At 35.5% G+C, this 16,854-nt stretch overlaps 2 protein-coding genes across 2 annotated transcripts; both read right to left on the bottom strand.

The window, feature by feature from the left end:
- Positions 1-22: 22 nt before the first annotated feature.
- Positions 23-5,518, bottom strand: LOC133869885 (ankyrin repeat-containing protein NPR4-like). The gene is made up of 3 exons (XM_062306977.1): positions 5,432-5,518; positions 2,009-2,616; positions 23-907 (listed from the first exon to the last, which is right to left on the bottom strand). The coding sequence occupies exons 1-3, from the start codon at positions 5,493-5,495 to the stop codon at positions 251-253; spliced, it is 1,329 nt and encodes a 442-aa protein (XP_062162961.1). The 5' UTR covers positions 5,496-5,518; the 3' UTR covers positions 23-250.
- A 135-nt stretch (positions 5,519-5,653) lies between these two features.
- LOC133868206 (uncharacterized) lies at positions 5,654-6,521 on the bottom strand. The gene is made up of 2 exons (XM_062305024.1): positions 5,981-6,521; positions 5,654-5,830 (listed from the first exon to the last, which is right to left on the bottom strand). The coding sequence occupies exons 1-2, from the start codon at positions 6,519-6,521 to the stop codon at positions 5,655-5,657; spliced, it is 717 nt and encodes a 238-aa protein (XP_062161008.1). The 3' UTR covers position 5,654.
- Positions 6,522-16,854: the final 10,333 nt, after the last annotated feature.

The raw sequence follows: 16,854 nt of genomic DNA, 5'->3' as shown, positions 1-16,854 counted from the left end.
AACTTATTTTTCAAAAGTCAAGACATTATAATTTCTTATTATTTTATTATGTATTAAGCAAGCTCGATCATACTGAACATGATCGTAACATTTGTGGCAATTCTTTTTCTCATACTGAGAAATAAAAATTTACCATTATAATTAGTATCAAAATCCAAAAATAAGAAAAAGAAAAAAGCCCATCTTGAAAGGAGTTATTGGTTCTTGCTGTTAATTACTTGTAAGCTACGTACAACTCTCACATCAAGTCTCAATAGATCTTACCCGTAGAGGTCTTAAAGAAACGAGGAAGTTGATTCAGGAGAGGTGCTTTCTTCATTATTCTCTTTAAAACGGAATGCAAAGAACTGGTGAATGCAAGGTACAAAGGGAACTGCATAAGCGCAAATACGGAGACGGGAAGGAATGCGGCAGTGTAAATCAAAGTTGTAGTCCATGTTTTCTTCTCAAGGCGAATGATGAGCAAAATGGTTGCCGTGAACGAAAGCATGGTCGTTGTCACGGAGAAGAAGAGTAGGGTGAACCCCACCATCAGCTTCCGAGGGAGAGATCTGAGGAAATTTTCTTGCTCAAAAGGAGAAGTCAGAATTGATAGGAACATCACGACAGAAGTCAAGGAGCTGGCAAGGGAGACAACGTCCATGATGGTGAAGAACAAGAAGAATGGAGAGTGAAGGAAAATTGGACGACCTGTGTCATCATTGCCTCCCGGAACGGTGTAGGCAGCCGCGAAAACGACAGTCGCGACCAGGACAGCAACAGCAGAGCACGACTGAGAGGTCTCCTTTATCCACTTTTGGGCCTTCTTGAGAAGGTCAGAGTGATTCGCTTTGAAGAGCTCGTCTGCAGTCTTATTGTCATTGTTACGGTGCATGACATAATGAGAGGGCATTATCTTTCGCACACGCTGCATGGAGAAATTGAAAAAGAATGAGTTCTTTTTCGTTCTACAATATGCCACAAGAAAAATGCTACATGCATGGTAAGAATTTCACAAACAAATCTTAGAGCATCTCCAGTAATGATAGCCAAAGTAGCTATTGAAAAAGTACAACTCTCTATTTTAATTACTGTTTTTTCTATATTCTCTCCAATAAATTCTCTATTCTACTCTTTACTTACATTTAAATATTATTTTGTATGGAAAAAAGTGTGAAAGAAATAGGGGGAGAGAGAAAGAGAAAGAAGGAAAGGGAGAGAAAAAAAAAATAATAAAAAATTATTTGTAGTGTGAATAGTGAATAGACAAAATAGCCTATTTACTATTCACACTAAAAAGAAAAAATTTATTTTGCCTATTTTGCTGGAGACGAAAAAATTGCTTATAATAATCAAATTTAATTATTATCAATCATTTGCGTATTCTATTGGAGATGCTCTTGCATTGAAAACTGTATGTAGAAGTAAATAACAAAAGGGCACGTGGTGTTTTATGGTTTTTCTCTTATGATGAGTGAACCGGTTAGCAATTGTATTGTTCTTTGTATGATGTATGAGAATTATTGTGGAAATTTTCAACTTTAAAAAGGAAATAAGAGAGAAACTTTCATGATAAATTTTCAACTTTCAAAAGGAAAATTTTCATGATAAATTTTCGGGAAAAATACAATTTAACCCCCTAAATTGGTAGTACTATATTTTCATTTACACCCCCAAGCTTTAAAAAGTGGCATTTGGGCCCCCTAAATTACTGTTTCATGTCAAATTAGACATTTTTGCATTTTTCTACTCAAAATACCATTGAAGTTTTTTTTAAAAAAAATTAAATAAAAAAAAAAAAAAAACAGTTTGAAAAAAAAAATAAGGGAGCTAATATGTAAGGCCCCCCATTTTTTGGTATTTTCAGTTTTTCCTCTTTTTTTAATGTAAAATTTTAAAGTATATATGGAGGTGTAAATGAAAATGTGGTCATAGTTTAGGGGGCTGAAGTATATTTTTTTCTAAATTTCTTATTGTTTTAGAGTCTAATTGGAGTAGAGCAAAATGAAATTTAAGGCAGATTAAGTACCTCAAGCCATTTTAACTCCTCTTGTAATTGGAGTGCAGGACCGGCTTTGGTTCCTCCATCATAGTTCCCCATATCGGCGACATGATGCAATATGGTGTAGCCTTTGTTGTCAATCCTTGAAGCTAACCTACATTCCATTATTGCTTTCATCTTCTTTACACGGCGAAAGATTTCCATTTGGCGGAATCTAATGGCCACATGCAATATGTTTTCCTCATCCTTAGTAACGTGCTCAATCGCCTGAGGATGCTCTTTAAGTATCTCATCAACTATTTCTACTATTCCTTCGCTAGCTGCAAGAAGCAATGGGGTGTAATTAATTGTCTGATTCCTCACACATCGTCCTTCGACCTTCTTTGCACCTTCTCCTCCTTTACCTCCTTCAGTGGTGTTGGATGTTTCCCCTTCTCGTTCTTTGCCTTGTACTTCTATTTTAATAACACCATCGTCCAAACAGTCTGCTTTCCCCAAGGAAATCGTCTTGTCCGGTACTGTAGAACTAAAACTGTTTTCCCACGTAGTATCCATCTCCGCTAGCAATCTGGTGAGTTCTAGAGCTGCTGTATGCCTTCTCTTCATCTTCCAAATTTTATCGATAGCCGGCCATTCTGTCCATGTTAATATAATTATGTGTAAGAGAGATAACAGTATCGATCTTGAGCATATGTATCGACCGCAATCTAAATTTTGAAGGAAAATACATTCAAGGCATTTCAAAGTAATACTTATTTTGCAAATACAACTCCTAAACTATCATTTGTACATTTTTCAAACTATTATTTGCTGATCATGGCGGTCATAAAAATACCTACACCCATTACACTTTCAATATTCGATCAGGACTTATAGGCATACCATGGAAGAGTTCTTTCTCGTCCAAGGATGATCGATGATCATGTAGTGACAATGTGGCAGCCATGTCATGCATGTGAATGCTTAGATTGATAAAATTGAAGACTAAAAATTTCTTTGCCCGCCTTGGAATAGAAGACAATGAATTTTCTTCTAATCATGTTTGCTTCGTATATTATATTGTCTCTTAGTATGTTGTGTCTTAGGAATGTATTTGGACTATCCAGTACATTGAACTTTATTTTGAAAGTTGTAGCAGAATTAATGTTAGAAGTTGTATTATATACCTAGCCTATGTGAAAGAAGATCGAGTTAGGACAATATTGGAAATCATTATTCACTTATGCTCCGTTTGTTTCGGCGTAAAATGATTTTTGAAAAATGATTTCGGTATTTTACGGTGTTTGGTAGGAGAGAAAATATCAGTCAACGAAAATCATTTCGGTTTGACCGTAAAACCTTCTTTAATTTTTGGAAAACGATTTACGGTTTTTAAAACCGTAAATCGTTTTCCAAAATTATATTCTTCGTCCTTACACGCACGTTTGATATCTGACTGTCCGAATCCGACAATAGTCGGTCGTTCGAAAATAGGCAGCACCGGAATTCGGCATCATCAAGTCACTCGAATAATGCCGGCGTCGGAATCCGACCACCGGAATACTGTCGGCTGCCAGAATATCGCCGGCCGCCGGAATCCAGCGACATCCGGCAACTGGGCCGAATGCCGGCGGAATCTGGCTAGAATCCGGCCATGGACAGAAACAGGCCGGAATCCGACCTGATCTGACCGGATCCGGCCACTGATCCGGCCGGATTTGACCGGATCCGGACACTGACCCGACCGGGATCCGGTCGAATCTGACCAGATCCGGACGCTGACCCTGCCGGATCTGGCCAAAATGTCAGGAATCCGGCCGGATATGACCGGATCCGGCCGGATCTGACCGAGCCCGGAGGTGTCCTGCCGGAATCCGGCAATTTTGGCCTGATCCGGCCAAACATGTTCGCCAAATTCCGGCGACGGCGACCGGTCGTTGCCGGATTCCAACAACAGTTGCACTTTCACTTTTCGTAATTTTTTCATGCGAACCAAACGCCGAAAAATATTTTCGAGAAAATAATTTCTTTTGAAATTAATTTCGTCGAAAATATTTTACGACGGAAACCATTTTACGTCGAAACAAACGAAGCATTATTGATAATAGAAACTTTGTTAATTACTAAGCATTTTTCCTTTTTTTATTATTATTATTATTATTATTTCTCTCTCTCTCTCTTCTCTCTCTCTCTCTCGTTGTTAATTATCGTTGTATATTATCCATTTTTGCCTCCAAAATCCAACCCTCATAACTACGTGTTATTGGTGTTGTATTGGAGCTAGAGAACTAATTAAAAACAGATACAGTGAACAGTGGCTAGCTAGTTCACAGTTGTACATACAAATAAAAATTAAGAAAATCAGGAGGTCGCACCTTTAGCTATGCCGCTCCATATAGAGTGGTATATTCTTGAAATTGCTGCAGTTTTGTGTAAATTACATGGTTAATTAGAAGCATATATATATATATATATATATATATATATATATATATATATATATATATATATATATATATAATTCTAACAGTATATATAGAAATGAGAAATATAACTTCTTCATCTAACATGGCTCACTTTAACGGTCTCGTGAACCTCCTTTATTTCATATTCACCATATCTTTGACTGCTTTTTTTTTTCCTAAAAGAATAAAATAAAAGCTCTGTTTTAACGTGTTTGAGTCTTTGAGAGTGAGAGAGAGAGAGAGCTAGAGGATCGATGCAAGTGTGGTGAAAATGTACTTCTGAAAAAAGAGGAAAAGAACGAAGAAGCAGGGAGAAAAAAAAATTAAGAAAAAGAAAGAGAGAAGTACTTGAATGTTTTAGAATATATATATATATATATATATTTGAATGTATAGTGTCATATATTTTTATTCAAATGGCACTCAAAATTTAGTTTCGTTTTAACAGTAAAACACCACTAATAATTTCGTATTGTTTGCTGTTCAAATGACACTAAATTATTAGTGACATTTAGTTCCAAACGACATTATTTGGCATCATTAATTTGAACAATAAACGTCGCGAATGAAAATTATCTACCTTATGTTTAACGATGTTTAGCAAACATCATTAAGTAAATGTCATAAAACCGTTAGTTACATTTTTCAGGCTTTAAACATCACTATTCACACGTCAATTAATAAACAACTTTTTTGTTTTGTAGTTAATGTTTTTTAAACGAGGAAATGATTTATTTTCTCCCGTGATCATTCTTCTATTATTCTTCAGCTTTTTAAAATTATTATTAAATTTATGGAGTCTATGTAAAATTCCTGCATAGATCTCACAAATTTAATTGTAATTTTAAAACGTGAGAAGATGAGAAAATGATATATAACACGTCAATCTCTTCTTAAACAGCTAGAGGGTACGTAGCTTCTTAATTAACCAGTATAATTATTGAGTTACACAAGTGCACGTGATGAGTGGATATCAAGAAGGAAACTCTTGCATATATGCAATTACCAGATGGATGTTTATTAGATTGGTGGAGGGTACTGGTGCCTTGGCCGCTCTCCAAATCTTCCATTTGACTTGATAGTGTTTCGGCCTCATCACCATTACTGTCACCATCATCATCATGCTGATGGGCGGGAAGGCCTATAATAAGAATGCGTTTTGAGTGTGCTGAAGATGCTTTTGAGTCAAATTAAATGGAGCCGCACACAAAAATAATGCTGTTGAGAAATTAGACACATAACATTGATAACATACAATAATAGAGAAGAGTCTTCATTTTGCCCATGCGGGATGAACTCTCGAAAGCAGATGGCATTTTCGCTAGCAGGTGAAGACATGTCATGCCACTGTTTCCCTTTTCTTTTCCAAGTCCCTTGTCCTTTTCTAATAACCAAGCGGCGGTTTCTGTATTGAAAGATAGATAGAGACCGTTAATTATAAGAATACAATTGAAGTAGCAAAACTTTTCTTTCCATGAAGAATGAGTCAACAGGAATGTAATGGAGTGAAGTAATTTGTGATTTGAAAGTGAGAGAGAGAGAGAGAGAGAGAGACCAAAGTGTTGGCCTATGGCAGCAATATGGAGAATGGACATTTTGTCATATCTGTGGAAGTGATAACTTAGATTGCCAACTCTTTTAGCACAAAATTTGAGCACTTGGAACTGACCTAGGGCGACAGCCCTATACAATGGGGTTTCCCCTAGTTGGTTCTGATCCTCGAGTAGCTTTTTCAGCTCGGTGATGAAATTGGTTCCATGGACTTTGTCCTGTGCACAAGCCCACTCAAGTTTACTAATCAAGAGCTTAATTGCTTTAACGTTGTCGGTTGTGGTCACCTCGTGAAAAGTATTGTTACCGTGACTGTTCTTGTTAGACAAGGCTGCCAATATTTGGGAGGGTTCTTTTAGCAGATCAAGAAAATGTCCAAGCAGTTTTGTTTCTGCACTATACGCTGCAATATGAAATGCAGTGTCCTTGTCGATCGTCAGAGGATCAAGGAGGCGCTCGGGATGTTTGCTGTAGAAGCTCTCCATGCCCTTCCAGTCTCCCTCCAAGGCCGCATGATAAGGCTTCTTCAGTCCTGAAAAGTCCATCTCTCTCAAAGCTGCGTGGATGAATTTTGTCTCACACCGTCATTGTGACAACGGTGTGCATGTTTTATAGACTGGGATCTGTCAAGAGAGAGAGTGTAAAGGGCATCCACTTTATTTTATTGGAACCTTTATTCTAGGATTTTTGTAAGAGAAGACTCTTATGAATCTAATTCATATAGTAAATTAGTGTCTCGTGACTCACATGCATGATCAATCACGTACGCTTCGGCTTAGAAAGCAAAATCGTGAAGGCTCATCGTGTAGATGCAACAAAATCTGAGCTTGACTATGAAAAGAATTCTATTTTTATAATGTAAGAATCGTTTTTAATAAAATCAATTAAGACTGTACGTTGAACAGAGCAACAAGTTAATCATGATTTTCAAATATGATAGAACTTATAATGAATAATATTGTTACAGTTTAATTGATCCTCATTTTTTAAGATACAGTGATTACATGACGAAAACATTAAGCATTGTTATATGTTCTATATTATAGTGATTTCTATTTTTCCATATTTATCACAGAAAATAAGCTTTGTTGTGGGTACACGTTTAAGTGTTGAGTTCTGCATGTATTGAAAGAAAAAATAAACAAAGTTATTAGTTAATATACATAAGTAAACCAAAACCCAATACTTTAAGGTTTTTTTTTTTTTTTTGCAAGTACAAACCAAACCAAACCAAACTACGGCAGGGAGGGTCCTTACCATTATGAATAGGCTAGGGAAGGATGGAAGAGGGGTGAGAGATGTGGGAATGCTTCCATAAAACATTCTAGCCGGCCATGACCCAATAAATCACATTGATTCATTTCTGTTAGCACTTCTGTAAACTTTCTTAACTCAATTTCTAACATGAAGAAGTTGGAAAGGTGGAAAGGGTGAATTCAAAATGGTAGAGGAGATCCTCGGGTCTAGAATAAAGAAGGGTGCACCCTCAAAATAATTAAACATTTAAATTGAACGGTGTTCTACATATATATTGATGTACTCTTGGTTAATTAACTTGATCCGTCTCAAACTAATTAAGAAGAAATGCATTCATAGGCTATCTAGTTTACACAACCCCACTCTTGCATACTTACATGAGAAGTATGGCTTGTGGCATGGGCTGCTCCTCGACATCTCTTATTTATTTAATCATTCTTTTTTGTTGAATCCGTAAGATTTACAGCCACTCTTTACAGTTATTTGATAGTACTCTAATTATGGAGTTCATATTAGCCGGTTCAAACAGTCAAAGAAATAAAAAATAATCCGGTGAGTGTAAAACTGGATGTTCTTTTATCTTAATTTGTGAGCTCTAGGTTACAATGGTGATCTCATGATGCCTCAAATTTATTGACGTCTGAAGTTCAAAAGAATTGGAATAACATGAATCTAGCATATATAACTAACGAATAAAGTCGAACTCCATTAATATAAGCATAAAATAAACGCCAACTGAGATGCTAATTTTTATGGGGAATTTTTATTATCACTGTAACTTTATCCCAGAACTTTAAAGGAATTGGATCCGAGGAACGTACTTTATGGTTTAGATTTTATTTTATTTTAAATTACTTAACATATTTATTGTGTTTCAAGATATATATACACTATTACATCTTTAAAATCTTTTTTAAACAATAAAATGATTTGAAATGGAAAGAATATTAATTAATCCAAATTTTAAATATGGGAAACAGCTGTCCCAAATTTTATTTCAAGGATGTAATTTCGTCATAGAAAATGTTATTCGATGTACAAGGCGTGTATATTTGCCTTCAAGTCTTTCAATCATCATGTACAAGTGATAATGCTTTTGCTTTTATTCTATTTTTTTAGCAAAAGGTTGAGTAGTCTCTACTTTGCTTAGTTAACCAACAAAATTAAATGGCTCATAGTCAATTCAAGCTGTTCTTGTCGCCCCATGTGGAACTGAATTAGCCCTCATCTTATCTTTCTTTTCTTTTCTTTTTTTCTTTTTTTTTTTTTTTTTTTTTTTTTTTTATTTTTTTTTTTTTTTTTAAAAAAAAAGTAGATAAATGCTAAAGATAATAACTAAAGATGAGATAAATGATATAAAATAAAAATAAAAATGAACATATATGTCAGATCGATTGGTCAAGCTTTCTTCTCACATTTTTCGACGATTTTCGTCAAAGCCTTCTGAGAGTGCTTTTAGGATTGCGATTTCATAGATAATAAGTGCGATTTTAAATCAAATCACAGAACATAGATCGTTTGGGAACTGCGTTTTTAAAAATTGCGATTTGAAAACGCATAAAATCTGCTTTTTTAAATCGCAGATAAGATGATGCTATTTTGAAAACGCAGAATTTTAAAGGTAAATTCGCGATTTTAAAGGCTAAACTGCGATTTTATCAAACGCTTAATTGCGTTTTTAAAAATCACTATTTTCAAATCGCACATTTTAAAATCGTTATTTTAAATCGCTCTTTTTGAAATCGCAAACCCAAAAGGACCTTAAGCTCTCCAAGGAATAGCATCACGTGTCTATTTTTTTTTTCTTTTTTTTCTTTTTTTTTATAGTATACATACCCCTTTAAATTATCACTTAATTATTAATATTTTCTTAAAATTATCAATTGTGTCAATATTCGTTCTAAACTACTAAACAAATGTCATTGTTCTTTCTAATAACAAAAATAATCTTCATAAAAAGAAAAAGAATTAAATAAATTAAAAAAAAAAAAAAAAAAAAAAAAAAAAAAAAAAAACTCAGGAGCAACCGTACCACACCAACACTTAAGGAAGTGGCCCAACCCTATGGGAAAGAGTGGCCGAGCCACTTAAGACCAAGAACGATTGAGTGTGGTTTGTACATATACATATTATTTCTTAAAGAGATTTGAAACAAATTAAGGGTTCGTTTAAGCATGTGATTTTTTTGTATTATATTCTATTATTATTTGTGATATTTAAGATAGTGAATACTGGAGAAATTTATTTTTAAAATTTATGTTTAGATAAATTAGAGAACTTGATAAAAATTAGAAATAATCGAATAAATTTAAAAGTAGAATTTTAATTCTAAAAAACAACCCAAACATATTTTTTAAAAATAAAAAAATAAATGTTATCCCAACATGCCGTAGCCTTTACTAAACTATCATCCTATCAAAGACTTCTTCATCTACACTTCCAAAATTACCCCCCAAAACCCATCATCCAAACTGTCAAAAACTTTGTTTCTCGCCCAAATCAGAGGGCACTCTCTCATTCCCAGCAGCCTTTTTAGTTATTTTGGTGAAGCAGTTTGGTAAAAATACACAAAAATAAAACTATTCCTAATAGCTTCATCATGGCTGACCGCACCATGGGCTAGCCCATACACCCACTGCACGAGTGGAATACTACTTAGTCAAGTAGAAGGGCCAACCTGAGAGCAAGGCAAGCCGGAAACGGGCTGAAACTTACGATTCGAAGACCAAGTCATAGACTACTGGACATCCCGCAGAGCGACTCTCAACAAGGATGTTGAGACTTTTCGAAAAAAAAAATTCTTTTTTGGCTTAATCCGCCTTTACTAAAGATCAAGGAGTACACTTGTACTCCGGCTAATAAGGGAAAGGTTTTTTATTATAATTAAAAAAAATTTGTGAGCGAGTACTCACCAACAATAGTTAGTAGTGTTTATTTACTAAATCATTAAAAAACTATAAAATTTAGTTATTTCTCTCATTTTTTTTATTTTTTATTTTTTTTTATTTTTTTTATTCTTAAACTACAATATTTCCACACTTTAGACATCCATTATTGTACAAATTTATTGTTCACATATTCCAACAGGTTTTGTGGAATTGAAGGGGCATGTTTGGGTAACATTTTATTTTTGATTATTTTTTAAAAACATGTTTGGGTAAGTTTTTTAAATTCAAATTCTACTCAAGTTTTATCAAACGTTTTTCAATTTTGTCTCTTGTTCTTGAAACCATCTAAACATAATTTTAAAAAAATAATTTTTCTCAGTATTCACAATTTTAAATATAGTAAAAAATAACATAATATAATACAAATTTTTAAAATATGACCATTAAAATAAGACAAATATTTAAAAATATGACTGTCAAGAAAAGACATACATTCAAAAGAGATTAAATAAAAAAAGAATAAAAAAATCTGAAAAAATATTATTTAAATGGAATAGTAATAGTCAACATATGTTGTTAAAATGATGAAACTGATGAGAATGTATTAAAAAAGTGGTTCACCAGAATAAAGAAAAATAATTTTTAACTATTTTGTTTCTAACTATTACAAAAAAAAAAAAAAAAAAAAAAAAAAAAAAAAAAACTCAGGTTCATTACTTCTTCGTGCAGAGTGAATATTATGTGCAGTGTGAAGCGCAGCTTTGATTAAAAGCATTTTTTAATTTTTTTTAATTCTATTGAAAGCTCAGTGCTTTCACGTGAATTCTGCACTTTTACCCCTGGCCTCTCTCTCTCTCTCTCAAGTCTCAACCTTGCTTTTAGTGTGAATTCTAGCATTTTCCTCTTTTTTTGGGAAGTGCTACAATTCCCACCTCATCCCACCCCAATCCCACCAACCCTAAGTGTAAAAAGTTGAAAATTGATTTATTAAATAAAAAAATTAAAACACTTAGAGTTGGTGGGATTGGAGTAGGATGGGGGTGGGAATTCTAGCATTTTCCTTTTTTTTTGGGAAGTGCTACAATTCCCACCCCCATCCCACCCCAATCCCACCAACCCTAAGTGTAAAAAGTTGAAAATTGATTTATTAAATAAAAAAATTAAAACACTTAGAGTTTGTGGGATTGGAGTGGGATGGGGGTGGGAATTCTAGCATTTTCCTTTTTTTTTGGGAAGTGCTACAATTCCCACCCCCATCCCACCCCAATCCCACCAACCCTAAGTGTAAAAAGTTGAAAATTGATTTATTAAATAAAAAAATTAAAACACTTAGAGTTGGTGGGATTGGAGTGGGATGGGGGTGGGAAATCTAGCATTTTCCTTTTTTTTTGGGAAGTGCTACAATTCCCACCCCCATCCCACCCCAATCCCACCAACCCTAAGTGTAAAAAGTTGAAAATTGATTTATTAAATAAAAAAATTAAAACACTTAGAGTTGGTGGGATTGGAGTGGGATGGGGGTGGGAATTCTAGCATTTTCCTTCCTTTTTTTTTTCCTCTTCTTTATACGTACACAACTCTAGACTCTCCAGAACACAGTGAACACTCATCTCTCTCTCTCAACCTCTCTTTTCCAGAGACACTTGTTCACTCTGCTACAACAGAAGACACACGTTCGATTTTTTATTTTTTTTTGAAAATTTTTCGATATTGTGTAAACGTATGTTCTTTGAGGTATTTTACCTTTACCAAGAATAATTTAAGAAATTATTTCAGGGGTTTAGCTCCGAGGGAAAAATATATTAAATGCATAAAATAATTGATTTGTCTTTTAAATTTGGAGTAAGAGCTTATTTATAAATATAGAGGTGGAGTTAAATTTGAATTAGGTTTGACATTCCTACTTAAACTAAGAATGTTTGAAGTTTAATTTGTTATGAGAGTCTTATCTCCATTCAACTTGAAGTTAGAGTATTGTTGATCAAATTCTTCAAAGAATTTTTATTGAACCCGAATTTAAACTACTACCCCGGTTCAATTTGGAATAGGATTATTCTCTTTCTTCGTTCATCTCTATTTCTAAACCCAAAACCCAAACGAAATTGAATTGCAAAATTGTAAGAGAAGTCAGACTTACCGCAATTATTCACTCCGGTTTTGAAATTTGTAGCCACGGTAATGAAACGACGGGGCTCTTTTCAACTCTCAAATTTGCAACTCCCAAATTCACAGAAGAAGAGGCGAAGGGCGTGGGAAAAGGTGTACATATAGTGGTATTGCTGTAATTATGTTAAATTTGTGTGGATATTATAGGCAAGATGAGATTTTCATAAACTTAAACTGCGCCGCTCATTTTCATTCAAAAGTGCGGTCGATAGAAAGCTTCCTTTTGAAGCTTCTGGCAAAACGTCATTTTGAACTTTTTGTCTTTTTGACACTCAAAAGCCCTTTAAATTTATTTTATGGGATAATTGAACCGTTAGTCCCTGTAGTATGCCATAATTATGTTTCACTCCCTATGGTTTAAAAAGTTCATGGGAGGTCATCGTGGTATGCAATAATTACAAATCGATCCCTGGTGTCAAATTCTTTTAAAATTTTTAACAGATTCCGTCAAATGTCACGTCGGCGACACGTGTCACCAATTAATAAAAAAAATATAAATTTATTAAAAACTAAATAAAAATACTTATTTTGTTTTTTTTTTTTAAAAAAAAAAATCAGCAAGGGGGGTGGCTGGGGGTGGCGCACAGCCACCCCCAGTGGCCTAGGGGTGGCGGCGCACCACCCTAGAGGTGTCTAGGGGTGGCCTGATGGCCACCCCTGGATCTTCCAAGGGTGGCCTTTCCCCCAGGCCACCGGGGTGGCTGCGCCCCACCCCCGGCCACTGGGGGTGGCCCAGCCACCCTTTCAGCTTTTTTATTTATTTTTTTTAAAAAAAAATAAGTATTTTTATTTATTTTTTAATATATTTATATTTTTTTTATTAAGATGGACACGTGTCGTCATCTTATTGGCGACACGTGTCGCCGACGTGGCATTTGACGGAATTTGTTAAAAATTTTAACAGAATTTGACGTTAGAGATCGATTTGTAATTATTGCATACCACGAGGACCTCCCATAAATTTTTTAAACCATAAAGAGTAGATACCATAGGGACCAACGGTATAGTTATCTTTTTTTTTACTAAACGAACACTTTTTTTTTTTTTTTTTTTTTATTTATCTTTTTCAAACATGCCTTTTGGTCCGTTGGATATTAAACGCACTTTTAGGCTCTTTAAATGAATACCCAAACAGGCATTTAATAGACGAGGCTTTCAATATTTGGGCGGGTTCTTCTAGGAGACCAATTAAATATCGAAGGGCGCAATTCCGTTTTTGCACTATATGCTGATATGAAGTGTTGTATCTGTGATGTCCCATGATATTGCTTGGGTATGTGAAAGAGGATGTGGTTACTTGAATATATGTATTTTTTATGAAATAATGTGTTTTAAAGCTATGATGATTATGAATTTATTTAAATTTTAAAATTAAGTGTTTATGTGAGAGTAATATCAGGATGAGTAATATTTTAAAAAGTCTGATTTGAGACAGTAAAAAACGGATAATATTGTATCATTAAAAATGGATCATTACAATGTCCTCTTGGATCGTCAAAGGATAGGGAGGCGCTCGCGATTGTTATTGTAGAAGCTCGCCATGCCCTTCAAGTCTCCCTTCAAGGCTGCTTGATAAGGCTTCTTAGGCTGTGAAAAGGACGTCAACTTGGCTGCCTCTTCCTCTTTCTCAATCTTCAACTCCCTCTCATCTCTCTCATCTCTCACTCAAAGTTGCGTGGATTATGGCTTGTTTGGGTGTGTAATTTTTTTGTATTATATTTTACTATATTCAAAATTTTGAATGTTGAGAAAATTTGTTTATAAAATTATATTTTAATGGTTTAGAAAATCTGAGATAAAATTAGAAAAAATTGGATAAAATTTGAGTAGAATTTTAATTGAAAAAAACAACTCAAACATGTTGAAAAATAATAAAACATAATTAAAAAATAAGTGTTACCCAAACATCTTATGTCAAGAGATCAGAGTAGAAACGTTAACACATCTACTAATTATCCTTAATTTTTTTAATATACTTTGCTTAATGAACTAATATATATACTACAAGTATAAAATAAAGACTAAATTAGATGGTCTAGATTTTACGCGGAAAGTGCATGATTCAAACCTTTATTCTATGATTTTTGTAAGGGAAGGCTACTAAGAATCTTATTTTTGGGTCTTCACACTACATGTGTCGTTAAATTAAGATTCGGATCGAATAATGCTCCGTTTGTTTCGGCGTAAAATGATTTCTGGAAAATGATTTCGACATTTTTCGGTGTTTGGTAGGGGCGAAAATAATGGTCAACGAAAATCATTTTCGGTTTGACCGTAAAAGCTTCTTTAATTTTCGGAAAACGATTTACGATTTTTAAAACCATAAATCGTTTTCCGAAATGAAACTCTTCGTCCTTACACGCATTTTTTATATCCGATCGTTAGAATTTAACAATTGTCGGTCGTCAGAATCCAGTCGGTGCAAGAGTCCGACAACATCCGGTCGCCGGAAACCCGACGACGCCGGAATCAGGCCACCGGAATTCTGCTGGCGCCGGGATCCGGCCACCGGCGAACCAAATTGAGGCCGGAATATTGTCGGATTCAGGCCAAGCCGGCCGGATCTGGACGGATTCGTCTATTGATCCAGCCGGATCTGGCCAAAACGGCCAGGATCCGGCCATTGATCCGGCTGGATCCGAAAGATTCCGGCCGGATCTGGCCAAAATGGCCGAGATCCGGCCAGATATGACCTGATCCGGCCATTTTGACCGGATCCAATCAAACTTTTTCGCCGGATTCCGGCGACATTTGCCAAACTCTATTTTTGCATTTCGTAATTTTTTCGTGTGAACTAAACACAGAAAAATATTTTTGAGAAATTTTTTTTTTTTTTTTTTTTCTGAAAATGTGAAATCATTTTACGACGGAAATCATTTTACGTCGAAACAAACGGAGTATAAGTGAACAGAAAAGGAATACATTCATTAATGCCAACCAATCACATCAAATTATTGCTTTAATTAGAACAATGCTTTTTTCTATGCTCTATAATCTATATAGTACTGTACAATTAAAGCACCATACAAGTGCGTGGCTGTAGCATGTAGGATGCCTTGATGGCACACTCAAACGGTCAGAATTTGTGTCTATTAGGTTTTATTTCTCTACAAAAGTAGAATTCTAATATTTTTGCTCGAATAGAAAAATCTTAGTACATATCCTAGTTTGATTTCGTTCTGTGTAAATATCAAAATATTTTTGGAGCCCCATTATATTTTGGAGACAAATTTGTTGTAACCCATTAATGCACACAAACTTGAATAAAATTGGTGGAAACAAATAAAATTTAACAAAAAAAAAAAAAGTCATAATATCGCACCCTAAGAACCTTAATTTTTCTATCATTTCAAAGTACGAAGATTTTGCACTAACAAGTCACTTGAATGATGTACATGACTAATCACGTAGTGCGCACTTTGGCGGAGGCTAATCGCAAAAAGAAGAATCGTGAAGAAGGCCCATCATATATGTAGGAATCGCAGTTTGTAGTTAGTAATTAAGTTCGGCAAGGACTAATATTCTTGTTGGCGGTTGACTTTATCTTTGGGATATGATATGATCATTTTATTATTGAAGGTAATGCTCTTTTTATTATCTTAACAATCAATTCTTCTTCTAACATGTCGACAATCCACGTCCCCCTCCTGTTTCTTTTCCTACTCTCTCTCTCTCTCTGTGTCTCTTTACTTGCAGCCAACAGAGAGAACTCGTCGTTGCAGGAGGAGGGAGGCCACCCTCCTTCCCCCCGGCTTTGATCTTGTCCCTTAGTCCTCTTGGACTAAGGTTTTGTTTCTTGCTGAGTTTTTCTCAGTGGAGGCTAGCCTTCTCCCAACCCTTAAGGCTGTGGAGCTGTTGTTCCCCTAGCCTTGTTAGGCTAAGGTAGCTTGTTTTTGTGTTTTCTTTTCTCTTTCTTTTGTTCTTAGCAGGAAGGCTCAAATGTAGGTGTTCTAGCTTGGGAGTGTGGCGGGTTTCGTGTCTTTAACGGAGGTTTTGGCCGGTTTTGTTCAAAATTTCTTCTTCAACTTTGGAGCCAGATCTACACACCTCCGGTGCTTATTCCAAGACACGCGCCCCCCAGTCGCGTTCACCGCCGTCTTCTGCTTCAGCCGCCGGAAGCTCAGGCCACGTCGGTAATCGGTTCCCGGCGCGTGGCCGGCACGCGCTAGAGAGCCTGTTGCTCTTCGGGGCGCGTGTTGGCCAAGTTTCGCCTTTTTTGGCCGTGCACGGTGTTGGATGGGGTCTACTGTGGTCGATCCTCTGCTGGGTGGTACCGGTGACGGCGCGTGTCCTCCACGCGCTGCCGTCTCCGGCGGAATCCGCCACTGTCTCACTGCCGGCAGCTGCTTTGGGTTTTCTCTGTTTTCTTTGTACATTCCTATGTGTCTACTGTGGATCATAATTTGTCTATTTGTAATACACAAATGTTCATGGGCTTATTTGGTGTCTGGGGTAGACTAGGCCAGTCCTCTTATGTTGATTGTATGGGCTTTAACTGTAAAGAGGTGATTTATTTGGTGTCCTTGTAATATTTGTGGATTGTATTTAGGCAACTGCTTCAAGTCAG

The sequence above is a fragment of the Alnus glutinosa genome, chromosome 5 (genome assembly GCF_958979055.1).
Source record: "Alnus glutinosa chromosome 5, dhAlnGlut1.1, whole genome shotgun sequence".
Taxonomy (NCBI): Eukaryota; Viridiplantae; Streptophyta; class Magnoliopsida; order Fagales; family Betulaceae; genus Alnus; species Alnus glutinosa.
This window is presented reverse-complemented; position numbering and strand designations above follow the sequence as displayed.